A 14,402-nucleotide genomic window follows, 5' to 3' on the forward strand; every position below is an offset into this window, starting at 1 on the left:
GTACTTACCAACAATACTGTCAAAGAAGGCACCTCGAAGGTGCCAATCATTCTTATCATTCAAGAAGGTGATCATGTGTGACAAGAGGACATCATTGGCCTTTTGGCGCCCAAAGAATACACAAAGTCGAGTTATACCATTCTCCATTAAGGTCTGCTTCACAATATTTTCTGGGTCACTCAGCAATGTCACCACTTTTTGCTGAACCATCTCATGCAGACCTTGTAATTCTACAAAAAAAAGCCAATCAATTTGAGGAATTAAACAGGAAATGTGAAAAATGCATTTTGGCTAAGGCAAAAAAATCATAACGTGAGCAATTACCGGAGTCATAGTTTTCATTGGGATGTAGGATTTCTTCTGTTTCCTCCCCATGGAGCTCGCTTTCCACATTCAAATTATTTAATTGGACTATTTCGAGAAATCGAAGAGCTGTCTCTGCCAGAAGTGCTATGTTTTCTGTGAACATTCAAAACAGTAGGTCAGAAAGTAACCATGGAAATAAATTACAGTTCATCCTTTGGCCAAGTTATAAAATTGGGAGACAATGAAAGAAACTGAATACAGTAGGCAGAAATGAACATGAAATGGAACTGCATTAATTCAAAATCCCGCAATATAAAAGTTCACAAAAATAAACAAACAAAATCAAATTGTATTAAAAACAATGCCTCAAAACAAGAGTGGGAATAATGGTAGGATATAACCTTCTATCTCAGGTATATTAAGACTATTGCAATCCTAACAGGGGGGCAGACCCCGAGAGAAAGGGACCGAGAGGGGATTTCAATTCATTTTCAGCGAGTCCACTCTATGAATTCACAATTATTTGTCTGTGTTCCTTACCTGCATATGCTAATCTGACAAGAGTTGCCTCATCCTGAGCCAAATGAGCAATACCTGGTAAAATGTACTCAGGGTAAATATTGACGTCATTACGTGGCACCTCTTTGACAAGGGCTAGGACTTTTGTCAGTGTTCTGACTGCTTCGGCTCTCACCCTCGGTACAGAATCATTGGTAAAATGTAAGAGATAAGGTGTTATACGATCAAGCAAGATCTCGCCACTGAGTCTGGTTGCCAAATGGAGAATTAATTCCAAAGCAGCTAATTTAGAATCACAGTATTGGAGCGCCTGCAAGCAAGAGGTGATTACAGACACCAAAATAACCAAACCATACTCTTGTGTTTCTCCATCATTTTTCTCAGTCTGGTCTTCTCCACAAACATCTTGTAGAATGTTTTCTAAGTCTTTCCTGATTACTAAGATACGTTCGTCAGCAGACTGGAAAGTTTCTTTTGCAAACTGTGCCATGTAAGGCTGAAGAAAAGTGTAAAACAATTCTGGGAAGGCTCTACCCCTCTGTTGTTTAAGATGTTCTTCTGCTGTTAATCGTTTTTCAGGGTCACGCTGAATCATCTGACTGACCTGCAATACAGGAAGATTAAAGTTCAAAACTTTAAAATAAAACAGTCATCAATTAAACTGAAAAATGCTGGGGAAACTCAGCAGATCCCACAGCATCCACGGAGGCAAAGATATATACAGTAAAACCCCAGTATCCAGCACTTATGGGGATTGGTAGGTGCCAGGTAAGTGAATTTTCTGTTTGCTTTCGATTGTGTGGATTGGTGAACTGAGCATTAGGGGGTGCCAGTTTTAACCTGTATTTTTTACCTATTTATTTGCCACAATTTTTTTTTTGCCAGTTGCTGGAGGCTGCCAGTTATTTAAATTCCAGTTAACAGGGGTTTTACTGTAACCAACATTTCAGACCCAAGCCCTTAATCAGAGTACAAGCAAAAAGGGGTCAGGCACCTGAATTAAAAGGTGGGGGGGGGGAGGAAGTGAAGGAGGAAAGAAAGGGCAGGGGGTGGAGCACAGGCCAGCAGGAGAGTAAAGAATTGGGGAAAAGGGTAGCCCTGTGAATGCAGAAGTAGAGGAAGAGACAGAAACATGGGTATAGGGAAAGGGGCAGGGGGGTTGGAGGAGCTAACAGAAACTGGAAAAGTTGAAGCTTGGAGGGGGCCCAGATGGAATATGAGGTACTGTCATTCCGATTTGCAGGGGGTCTCAATCCGGCAGTGCCCTTGACCATGGACAGACGTGGCAGCATGGGAATGGGGCAGGGAATTTAAATGGTCTCATGCACAACCAAATGGCTACTATTAAGTTGCGAGAAGGTAGGATCTTTAGGACGGCATGGTCAACACTGTTACAGCACCAACAACCAGGCTATAAGGAGTTTGTACATTCTCCCCATGTCCGTGTGGATTTCCTCCAGCTTCCTCCCACCATTCAAAACGTACTGGGGCTTGTAGGTTAATTGGGCGGCATGGGCTCGTGGGCTGAAATGGCCTGTTAGGCCCTGAAATCAGCTGAAGGAACTAGGAAGAGGTATGTAATAAAAACAGAAAATGCTTTCAATACATTACTGAAAAATGTTAGGAAGCTTCCATAAGAAGAGAAACCAAGTTCATTTTCCGAATCAAGGATCATACTGGTAAAAATGTTATTCATCTTGCACATTAGCAGCATTCCTCCCTCCACAGCTGCTGCGGAACTATGAACTCTGAGTTAGAGTATCTGCTGCTCATTTGCTTTTCTGTGACTGGGATAAGTACATTTGTCAGGCTCCTGCTGTCTAGTCACCAACCAACAGCAAATACGCATGCAAAGTGCAAATATGGACCCCATAATACAATTTACTGTCCAAACATCAGATGAAAAATGGCTCAGGCAATAAAAACTGGCACTTCTGAAAGAAATTCCATCTACAGCTATCTTCAAAACCAAGTTATAAATGAACATTTAAAAAGAAGACAAACAAGAACCATATTTCTCAGCTTTTTAGCAGTACAAATTAATTAGGAATGTATTGGGTACATTGTCAAACTGATGGAATCATTATTATAATCTATTGGAAAACGATAGTTTTTGAACCACAAAATAAATTCAACAGATTTATTAATTCACGTCAACTGCCTAATGGAGTCATACAGCGAAGTGAACCTTTCACCCTTAACCTGACAATATCCTAAGGCCACAAGGTAGAAAAATAAAATTATTGTCAGACCAAGTACAGATGGACAGTAAGTGGTGCCTGTTATTATTCAGAACAGTTATAATGAAGAGGCAAAATAACCCATACTTCATCTTTTCTGAAGTGCATTTTCATCGACTGTGCACTTCCTGAGAAGACTGCAGTGAGCAAGGCCACCATTATGTCAATCTTCTACAGGAGCTCTATGGAGAGTGCCCTGGCCACCTGCATCATAGTGCGGTAGAGATGCTGCAGAGAAATGGATCGGAGGCCAATCCACAGGACCATAAGAGTGGCAGAGGATCACTGGAGTCTCCCTTCCCCCCACACCCCCCCCCCCACCCCCGTCTCCCATCGATGTGATCTACCAGGATTGTTGTCTAAAGCGGGTGCACAAAATCATTAAGGAGCTTTTCCACCCTGCACGCAGCATCTTTCCATCAGGAAAGAGATACAGGAGTACAGAGCCAGAAGGCAGTGAGAATGCTGAACAACCAAAAGAACTGCTCACACGAACCATCTGAGGCTCTCATACTCATGAAACAATATGTACTTATTTGTGTAGATGAATAGCTGACCTGCAGATGTATTGCTTGTCCTAATGTGTCTACCTGTTTTACACAGAGGACTGGAGAATGCTGTTTCATCGGGTTGTTCTTGCACATTAAACTTAACAGTGAATATGAAGAATATGCTCTTCCGTTGCAATATACAACAATGACAAAATCATACACTTTTGTCCCTGCACTATTACCAATGATGGATCTGTCTATCTTTGTACAAAATAGTGGCAACATTTCATTTTTACAAAATAGAATAGATGAATTAGAACACAGAAAAAGCATGATCCATGAACATATTAAAGGCACATTTTAAACGCTGTCTGCTCTACCACATCATAAAATATATACAAAAAAAAAGCTTACTGCAACACAACTGCACTCAGAGACCCAAGAGGAGTACAAACACGCCATTAATAGCTAACAATCAACGGCCGGTAGGCACAATAGTCCTCAGGTGAATCTGAGGTAAGGCGGGGAAACCAGGGTTTATATTGGGGCAGGCGAGGGTGTAGACAAGGGAGGAGCCAGCTCTCTGAACTACACACAGTCCGTGAATTCCTGCTCACTGCACTTACCAGGCCTCTTATGCTTAGATCCTCAATTTTATTCAGCACGTGCTCTTGGGAAAAGTGGCCATTTCTGTAAGCCAGCAATTGGGACAGGTCAAACATTGGTACTCCTTCTGTGAAAAGCTCCACAATAACACACCCTACAGTATGAAACAGAAAAAAAACCAGCAGTTAGATCCAGTTCAGGCGCTCTATTCTGTACACCAACGCTGCAAAATTAATTCCCAATTAGAAAACAGTTACATTCTTAACATTTCTTTGCTCATAATTGCCTCTTTCACCTTCCGCTCCATAAATGGCTACATGGTTATTTTATGCTATTAAGGACAATTCCTCCCATGCAACTTCCTGAATTAAATCGAGTAAGGCAACCCACACAGATTTGTCAAGGACAAATGGCATTTAATCCATTTGATAGAATTTATTGATGAAGTAACAGATAGGGCTGCTCAAGATAATTCAGTCGAGGTATTGAACACAGATTTCCAAACAGCTTTTGAAAAAGTGCCACATAACAGGATCAGTGATAGCAGACACAAAGACAGTTGGCATAGGGGCGTAGCAATCGGGGCCAGAGTTCAAATCTTGCGCTGTCTGAAAGGGGTTTGTACATTCTCTGTATCTGTGTGGGGTTTCCCACTGTTCGAAAGAAGAGGGCTGTGGTGAATAGTTGCTTTTCAGATCAAATGAGGTTGAATAATGGCATTGACAAGGGAGTGGCATTGGGATCATTGTTTTTTTAAAATCTATATTAATCGCTCAAATTAAGGGTGCAAAGCACAACTTTTAAATTTGACAAGGCCACAGAGAGATGAAGAGCAGAAACAGGCCGTTCGATCCACCAACCATCAGCCTTCCATGAATCCTATTGGAGATACTGTGAATAGTGATAGAAAATAACAGGCTACAAAGGGGCTTGCAGAATGAGTGGAAAAATGGTAGTTAAAATGCAGAGAAATGCAAGGTGATGCATTTTAATAGGAAAAATGAAGGGAGGCGAAATGGAATTGTAGTAACCACCAAGACGAGGCTGAGGGAACAAAAGGCTTTAATGTACAGAAGAACCTTGCTGGCCTGGATCCATGGATAGGAATGCCGGGAAGGGAAAGGTGGCTCGACCTTTATGGCCCAGATCCACGGGGGTGGAGTCATAGGGTATGAGTCATCAGGGGGGCGGGCCAGCTCCATTTATACAGTAGTCAATCATAACAATATACAATGGAGGAAACATATCACCACATTCACTCCTCCTTTTAAAACAGAACCCCCCTCAGTCTTTGAACAAAGAAACAAACTGCCAAAACTACAGATTCAGTCGCACCAGTGACCTCTGTCTACGGGACCTGCGGGGAGCAGAGGTATGGGTGGCTGGATGTCTTGAGGCGGGGTTACCGACTGACTCATTGAAGAGGGTACTGTCTGTGACGGGGTGACGTGAAACGCAGAGTGGTCAGGGGTGTATGGGATGGTTTCGGGCTCTCCGGCATGCGCTAAATCTTGGATAGATACTGTGTCGTCATGGTCGTTGAAAAGGTACCGAGGGTTGGCATGAATGAGGTGTATCTCTTCGACCACCACTAGTCCCGACAGGGCTGAGCCTGGTGAGTGCCATCCTCTGTGGTTATGGTGAAGACCTCTGAAACTGAAACAATGACTGTGGCATCTGGTGTAGGCGTTTGCTCAAAGGCCAGTGTCCCAGAGGGGTGATCTGCCCGCCTGGAGTCATTGTAAAGGTGGGTGCACTTGCAGCAGGCCTTAGAGTGGCCTGCTTCTTCTCTAGAACAGTACATGGTTCATTTTCTGTTTTGCGTCTTTTGTATGGAACGAAGAGCCTGACTGGTCCGGTCAGGGACATGGCTTCACAGCAGGCAGCAACAGGTGCAGAACACTGCATGTGGATTTGGAATGACATCTTGTATCAGACACTGCAAGGGGCGGCCAGCATAGCGGATTCTTCTTTTCCAGTCTTTGCTACTTGTACGACCTGCCATCCCTTCAACTCGGTGGGAGTGTACCAGCTCTCTCCCTGTTTTATGCAACACCCTCAGCCTCCAGAACCCAACTTGTTCTTGAACAAAATTCTGCTTGTATTTTGGCAACAGACTGGAAGCTCGTCCCCATATACAGATGGATCCCAGTTGTATTTGGTTCCATCCTTGTCAGGGCCTGGTGTCAGAGGAGTTGATGGTGCCCGTAGACCTTGAGTTATGGGTTCAATGGGCGTTTTCAATCCTGTTGTTTCCACCATACTGCCATCGGTGTGGCTTTGTTTGTGGGGAGTCCTTCTCCAATCTGCAGTGTTGTTTTTCCCGACAATACCTGCTCTGATATGGAAACATTTGCAATAGATGCTGTAAAAACATTATCAGAAGCTCCAGTCGTTCTTCCCACAGTTACAGCTGTCACTTCTGCGAAGCCGCCTTCATCGGCGCTCGACAGCTGCTCGGCCATGTCGATCTGCCACCGAGGCTCCGCTCCTACCGGGGCCCAAGGTCCACTGCTGCCACCGCTGGGGGGGGTCCAAAGTCCACTACCAGTGTGGCCCAATGGCCTTTGATACCGCAGCCGCCGGTGGGGCCCGATGTCCATTGCTGCCGCCGCTGCCGTTGGGGAGGGGGTGAAGATCCACTGCCACCACCGGGAGGGCCCGATGTCCATTGCTGCCACCGCTTGGGGGGGGGGCCTGATGTCCATTGATGCCGCTGTCATCAGGGGGCCCGATGTCTGTGAGCTGTGGGTTGTTTTTCCGTAAGAGGCGGTTGAGGGCCTCCAAACACCACATTACACTTCTAAAATGACTCTGGAAGTCGAGACCCAGGAGGATCGGCGCGCGCAGAGCTGGGGCATGACCAGTAAGAAGTTATTATAATGATCCCCCCACCATCATGGACACCATACAGTACTCACTGATATCAGTCTGATGGTCTTTAGCTGCCAACGAAATGGAGCTGTTCATTGGCCAGACTGGAAGCGAGAGTCTCCGGACCACATTAGGATGGATGAAGCTCTTTGAACTGCCACTATCGAAGAGACAGTTCATCTTATGTCCATTCACCTCGATCTGCATCATGGAGTGGGCGATCGGATGAGGGCTGGCTTGGTTCAATGTAATCGATGCAAGGATCGGGTCATCGTCTTCGACATCAGCAAGGAGGCTTGATGCACAAGATGGCAGCCTCCATATTGACCACGCAGTCAAGGCTGCCAAGATCGAGGAAGAAGGCGGAAGTGACGTCAGCGAAGTGGGCTGCGACTACACAGTCCACTTCAACGACGAGGACGGCAGCAGGCAAGATAGCGCTTCTCTCACCGCGCACGCGGTCGGCACTGGAAGTGTAGGCTGGGCTCGCTTGTCGGTTGTACATGCTGCGCTGCTTCATGGGGAGGCTCTGGCCTTACATACCCGCAGGTAATGTCCCCTCTTTCTGCAGCCAGAACAGCTAACACCCCTCGCAAGGCAGAGTCGTCGTGGGTGTTTCGTCTGCCAGCAGAAGTAGCATTTCTGATGCTCAATCATCACTGCTGTCATGGTCAGGTCGGCTATTCCAGAGGCCATCTCCCAAGATGGCGGCGTTTTTGGCGTACACACGGAGGGCCCATTTTTGCCTGCTGGCGCTGGGCTGAGTCTAGAGTCCTTACCAGAAGGATGGCTTACTTCAGTGGCAACTGGTCTTCCTCGAGCAGGTGCTGCCTTATGTAGTTGGATCTCAACACCGACACACAGGAATCCCGGACCAGGTCTTCGACGCACTGGGCCACCAGTACAGGAGCCATGGAACTACCCCCACAGTCTCTCTCCAGTACAAGCAGGGCATGAATGAACTCTTCTGCTGACTCACCAGGCTGCTGTTTTTGGGACGCCAGGAGGTAACGAGAGTACATGTCGTTGTCCTTTGGTTTGTAGAGGGCCCGAAGCTCAGCCATTGCCTCGGCATAAGTAGCACAGCTCCAGATGGCTTGGAAAGCTCTCTGGCCGACTCTTGCTTGCAGCACTTTGAGCTTCTTTTCATCAGAGTCGACCAGGTTAGCAGTGGCCTCAAGGAAGTTGCTGAAGCAACTGATCCACTCCTCGTACTATTCAGATGCTCCTGGAGATTCGGGGTCCACTTCTAACCAATCGGGGCACAACAGCTTCTCCATGACCGGAGAGATAATTTCTGTACATTAAATTGTAGTGCACTACCAGTAAACACCAAGACTAGGCTGAGGGAACAATAGGCTTTAATACACAGAAGAACCTTGCTGGCCCAGATCCAAGTATAGGAATGGAGGAAAGGGAGAGGTGGCTTGACCTTTATGGTCCAAGACCACAGGGGAGGAGTCATAGGGTATGAGTCATCAGTGGGCAGGCCAGCTCCATATATACAGCAGTCAACAATAACTATATAGAATAGAGGAAACATATCACCACAGGAATAAAGAATACTAAAAGCTATGCGGGAACAGGGACACAAAAGGGTATAGATACACAGTCTAACTCTAAAGCATACAATTCTGGGCTTCATCAATAGAGGCAGAGAACAAAAGTAACGTCAAATGCAGTACAGTGTTCAAATTGCCATGTTATAGGAAGGTACAGAGGGTCCAGAAAATATTTACAATAATAGTAACTGTAGTCTTTTGACTTCAGACAAGGTCGATTAGAAGGAAAGGGATAATTTATTTTTGCAGGCCGAGATTTTTGATACAAGTACATATGAAGGGTTTGGAAAGAGTTGGAGTGTTTATCCTGTTTTGGTGGTGAAGTCAAGGATTCAAAGTTACAGGCATGAGATAGGTAAACAATTAAGAAAAATCTTTGCACAATAGCATGTGATTACAATCTGGAATCCACTGCCTGGAGCTGTGGTGGGTCACATTGCAGCCCTGTGGGTTTCAACAAGGAATGAGAGAGTTGTGTTGGTAGAAAACCCAGAGACACGATGGGCCATATGGCCTCCTTCTATGCTCGAACCAAAAAGAAAAAGTACAATATTAGAAATTAGTAAATTTTCATAAATTATACGAAAAGACTGTTGCATAAACGGGGATTTAATGGGTTGATAGCTGCATGTTAGTATAGCTTGATCGGTTAAAAAAAGGCACAAGGTGGACACAAACAGATTATCTGCAGGTTAACAAGATTTGTCACCAGCAAAGTACGGCAGAAAGCAGTAATGGGCCTCAAAATAGTCACTTTTTTTTTTAAATCAATGACAAATGAACAGAATTCATCCATTTTTTCTGATATTGTAAAACTATGCAGGAAAGTGAGATGTACACATTTTGCACTGTGATACAGGTTAAGTGAGTGGGTGAGGAAGCACCAGGTGGAGTATCAAGTTTTTTTTTGTTTCAGTGTGAATCACAAATAAGAATGCAAAAATAAGGAAGAGAAGGAAGCCGTCCAACTCCTCACCACTGCACCACCCTCCTTCATCCACCATCAAACTACACGCCCCTGCACCACCCTCCTTCATCCACCATCCAATTCCTCACCACTGCACCACCTTCCTTCATCCACCCTCCTTCATCCACCATCCAACTCCACACCCCTGCACCACCCTCCTTCATCCATCATCCACCATTCAACTCCTCACCCCTGCACCACCCTCCTTCATCCACCATCCAACTCCTCGCCCCTGCACCACCCTCCTTCATCCACCATCCAACTCCTCGCCACTGCACCACCCTCCTTCATCCACCATCCAACTCCTCGCCCTTGCACCACCCTCCTTCATCCACCATCCAAGTCCTCGCCCCTGCACCATCTTCCTTCATCCATCATCCACCATCCAACTCCTTGCCCCTGCACCACCCTCCTTCGGGACTGTGTGATTCCCTTTTCTCAGTGTCATTTTCAAGTACATCAAATCCCTTAACAAGTACAGTATTGGTTGTGATGCAATGTGTTAACTAAATATATGCTTATAAAAAGGATTAGAATTGGGTTAGCTGTTAGGTTGCATGCATTTCACAGAGACAGCCTTACAAAGTTCCAAGGGCAGGTGCAAAAAGAAGGTTCTGGGCTTTAGCAATTTGCAAACTGAAACCAAAATAAAAGAACAGTGCCTGGAACACCAGGAGGGGAGGGGCAGAGAATGAGAGAGAGAGAAGACAGTTTGGAGAGAAAAGGCTGGACAGAAGAGGAGCTGCTGAAAAGGCTCCCTCCTTTTTTAAGACTGGGCAGAGTACCAATATGGCAACGTGAGTGCACTCTCTGTGGAAATCAGGAGTGGTGGCTAGTCTTCCCGGTGTGGCGAAGAGGTGAAAAACTCTGTGAGAAGAACCTGGAAAGAAGACAAGTTTTTTTCTGGAAGACACTCCTGTTTGGGGTGCCCAACAAGCAACAACCATCTCTCTGTGACCCTCTATAACTTTTCTGCCTGGTAGTTCTTAGTAAAGCACTGAGATTTGCTTGAATGTCATGACTGTTAGATTCTGTGCACAGGATTGAAGATTACTGCAAACTGTAGCCTTGGAAATGTGGACAGTGGAAGATTGGCCAGTAAAAAGGACTTTTTTTGAAAACTCATTACACACACTTTCACTTAGATTAGGTTGGGGGAGGGTGGAGGGTGGAGGGGAGGGATTGTGTATATAACTTAGTGCTGATAAGTTAAGTGTTGATTTTGTTGTTCTATACTCAGAGAATTAAACTAATTTGGTTTAAGGAACCATTGCTTTTGTGTATTTCTATTGCTGCTGGTTCACTGAACTTGTAACATGGTTTTAAACGAGCTGAATGTCTGAGCCTCTATATCTGTCTAGGTTAGAGAATGACAAAGATTGTCCACCCTTTGAATAAAGAAATTTCTCCTCTTCGCAGTTCTAAATAGCTAAACCCTCGCAATGAGACAGTGATTCCAAGTTCGAAGCTCCTCAACCAAGGAAAGCATTTACGTGCAACCACGCAAACCCTACAAGACCTTCAGTTTCGATAAAGCTACCTCACATTTTCCCAAATTCTAGAAGACACAGGCCTGGTCAATTTCTCTGCACTTTATTCAAGGGTAATCTCACCATCACTCCATATGATGATCGAAATTCCTCTTTAATTCTGACGTCATCGTGAAGAAAGCACATCAACACCTCTACTTCCTCAGGAGTTTGCAGATGTTTGATACGACACCAGAAACCCGGGCAAATTTCTACAGGTGTGCTGTAAAATGTGCTGACCAAATGCATCACAGTCTGGTATGGGGACACCAATGTCCCTACAAAAGATAGTGGGCACAGCCCAGGACATCAGAAGCAAAACCCTCCCCACCATCAAGAACATCTAAGGGGAAAGTTGCCATTGGAGAGCAGCAGCATTTATCAACGACCCATACCACCCAGCAGACGCTCTATTCTCACTGCCGCCATCAGGAAAGAGGTCGAGGTGCCACAAGACTCACACAACCACGTTCAGGAACAGCTGCTCTCCCTCCACCATCAGACTCCTCAACAACAAACTCCATCAGGGACTCATTTAAAAACTCTTACTTTTCCATTATTGATTTTCTTTCTCTGCATTGCAGTTTGTTTACATTTCTTTATTTGTTTACATATGTACATTGAGTAGAGGATTTTTTTTAAAGTGGTCATTCAGAATCTCAGGGCTGTATGTAATGTCATGCATGTACTCTGACAGTAAATCTGAAACCTGAAGTCATCTCACCAAAAGCCAAACTGGTTCTGCACCTTTCAATTAAATGTATAGAGGGACAGAAAGATCCTTTTGAAAGTGACTATTTCCTAATCTGTCACACTTTTATCTTCAGTTATCTTCTATATGCCACATTCTTACCCACACACCCAGCTTGACTATGTTTTATGGAAGACTCTACACATCCCCCTGACTACTCATCAGCATGCTAATTTTCCAATCAAACCTATAAATGGCAAAAATCACTGGGTGACAATGTTTTAGACACAAATAAACTTTCAGGTATAACAAGCAATTTGGAACCCAAATGTTACATTGATCCAAATTGCAAGTGGGCACGGTAAAGTTGAATGAGACCAGTCTGTGATCAGGAGCAATGGAGAATGTGAGGAAGAGAATGGTCAAATTTGGAAATGGAGAAATGCAGTAGTGGAAGAGGATGCTTGGAAACAGCACTATGGCTAGCCAAGGTCACGATGAAGCACCTGCAGGAGCCAATGATATGTTCTGATTTGGGAAAAAATAGACAAGCAAGACACAATGTAGGGCAGAGGTTGGCAGTGATATGGTGGGTTCCCCTCGTCCTTACCCACCATCCCACCTGCTGTTGCATCCCAGTGTATTGTTCTCCACAACTTTCACCACCTACATCAGGACTCCACCACCAGACACATCTCTCCCTCCCCTCTCTGCTTTCCATAGGAATCACTTCTTCCAAGACTCCCCCATTCTCTCATACCTTCCCACTAATTCCCTCCTTGGGACCTACCCCATGACCACAAGAAATACTGCGCTTTCACCTCCTCCCTTACCACTATTTGGGGCCCCAGATGAAGCAACCCTTCACTCATGAATCTGCAGGGGTCATTGACTGCATCCGGTGTGGCCTCCTCTACATTTGGGAGACTGGACGCCAACTGAGAGATCGTTTCGTTGAGCGCCTTCACTCAGGTTACTGCAAAAGCACAGACCTCCCAGAGGCCAACCACTTTAATTCCACGCCCCACTGGCACACGGTCAATGGCCTCATGTACTATCAAGTTGAGCCGACTCACAACTTGGAGGAAAAACACCTCCTACTCAGTTTTGGCACAAGACGGCATTGATAACAACCTCCACATTTTGGCCGACCCCTCCTCCAGCTCCCAGCCCCTTCTCTTCGACCTCTGCCCACTCCCCCTTCACTTCTCAGCTCTTCTACCCTCCCGCCTGAATCCACCTATTTCCTCTTAGCCTGCGTTGTTACCCCTATCCTACTCACCCCCACCTTTTCTTTTAAAGCACTCCTCTCGAAGGGCTCAGGCCAGAAACTGACCCTGCCTTTTTGCTTCCTACCGACCCTGCGTGACCTGCTGCATTTCTCTAGCACCTTCAATGCACAGCACTGGGCCCCAGCATCTGCAGATTTTCTTTTTTAATTCAATTTTTTTAGAATTCAAACTCTTCCCCCCGCCCCCACACAAACCCCGTTACTTGGTACGTGTACCTGCAGAGAAGACATCCATAGCTGGTTTGAGTTCACCCCTCATCCTCTGGCTGTTTGAAGTGAGATCCACCAGTGGGGTATTTGAATCCCTCGCGGCTTCCAACTCCGTGCTGAACAGAGTCCCGTCCACAAAGCGCTCGGGGGCAATGTAGCAGGTTCTCCTCCTGGAGGTATCGAAGAAATAATTGAAGTCCGCCGGGTTGTCCTCGGGGAGGTAGGTGGGCTTGAAGCTGGCGAAGTCGGTGAGCAGCACCCAGTTCCAGCTGGTCACCATCACGTTTTCCGTCTTGATGTCGCCGTGCCGGACCCCGGCCCGGTGAGCCTGCTCCAGCGCGTTGAGGAGCTGGAAGGCGATCCACTTTTTCTCCACGTTGTTCAGGAAGGGCCGGGTGCTGATGCGGTCGTACAGGTTGTCGCGCACGTACTGGCGGAAGAGCAGGGCGGCTTTCTCGGTGAGGCTGGCCCTCTGGAAGGGGACGCAATGGAGGGCGCCGAGCAGGCGCTGCCGCAGCTCCTCCAACTCCTGCCGGTAGGCGCTGAGCGGCAACGACGGGTCCTGCACGGCGAATACCTTGACCACGGCCAGCCCCTCGCGGTGCTTGGCCCGGGCCACCTTGAAGAAGCGGGTGCTGCCCAAGCTCTTGTCGTACTCGAACTCGTGGATGTCGGAGAAGTAGCTGTCGACGGACAGGATCTGGGCGGGCGCGATGCCGGCCAGCTGGTTCCCCATAACGGCGCCGACCCCCGACCCCGACCCCCCAGCTCGAGAAGGGACAGCCGGTACTTCGGCCGCGATCAGCTCGGCTGCATCGTGTGGGCGAGACCGCGATCAGATGGCCTTAAATCATCAAACCTAGCAGGCGAAGACACCTCCCCAAAACTCGGAGGAAGATGGCGACGCCACCCCGGCCACAGGGGGACATAAAAAGGGACGGAGAGGAAACAACAGGTTGGAGGGGGACGGTGAAGCAGGACGGACAGGCGAGGAGGGGGCGTTACAGGAGGACGGACAGGGGAGGGGACAATAAAACAGGACGGACTGGAAAGGAGCGACGGTACAATAGGTTGCAGGCGAGAATGGGGACGGAACTGGAGAACGGACTGGGGAGG

General features: G+C 46.7%; 1 protein-coding gene and 1 pseudogene across 3 annotated transcripts in view; both read right to left on the reverse strand.

Moving 5' to 3' along the window:
- pik3r4 (phosphoinositide-3-kinase, regulatory subunit 4) overlaps nt 1–14,370 on the reverse strand; it is a 98,630-nt gene extending 84,260 nt beyond the window's left edge. For 2 of the 3 annotated variants that reach the window (XM_069906782.1, XM_069906791.1), the window contains exons 1-5: nt 13,293–14,370; nt 4,183–4,316; nt 847–1,429; nt 325–459; nt 9–230 (exon numbers count right to left, since the gene is read on the reverse strand). In XM_069906782.1, the coding sequence (XP_069762883.1) occupies nt 9–230; nt 325–459; nt 847–1,429; nt 4,183–4,316; nt 13,293–14,022 (1,804 nt within the window). In that variant the 5' untranslated portion in view covers nt 14,023–14,370. The remainder of the gene's footprint in view (nt 1–8; nt 231–324; nt 460–846; nt 1,430–4,182; nt 4,317–13,292) is intronic. The other variant, XM_069906799.1, reaches the window with a different exon arrangement.
- LOC138754146 (deformed epidermal autoregulatory factor 1 homolog pseudogene) lies at nt 5,667–6,765 on the reverse strand (annotated as a pseudogene).
- Nucleotides 14,371–14,402: the final 32 nt, after the last annotated feature.

This window comes from Narcine bancroftii, chromosome 1 (genome assembly GCF_036971445.1).
Source record: "Narcine bancroftii isolate sNarBan1 chromosome 1, sNarBan1.hap1, whole genome shotgun sequence".
In the NCBI taxonomy this organism is placed as follows: Eukaryota; Metazoa; Chordata; class Chondrichthyes; order Torpediniformes; family Narcinidae; genus Narcine; species Narcine bancroftii.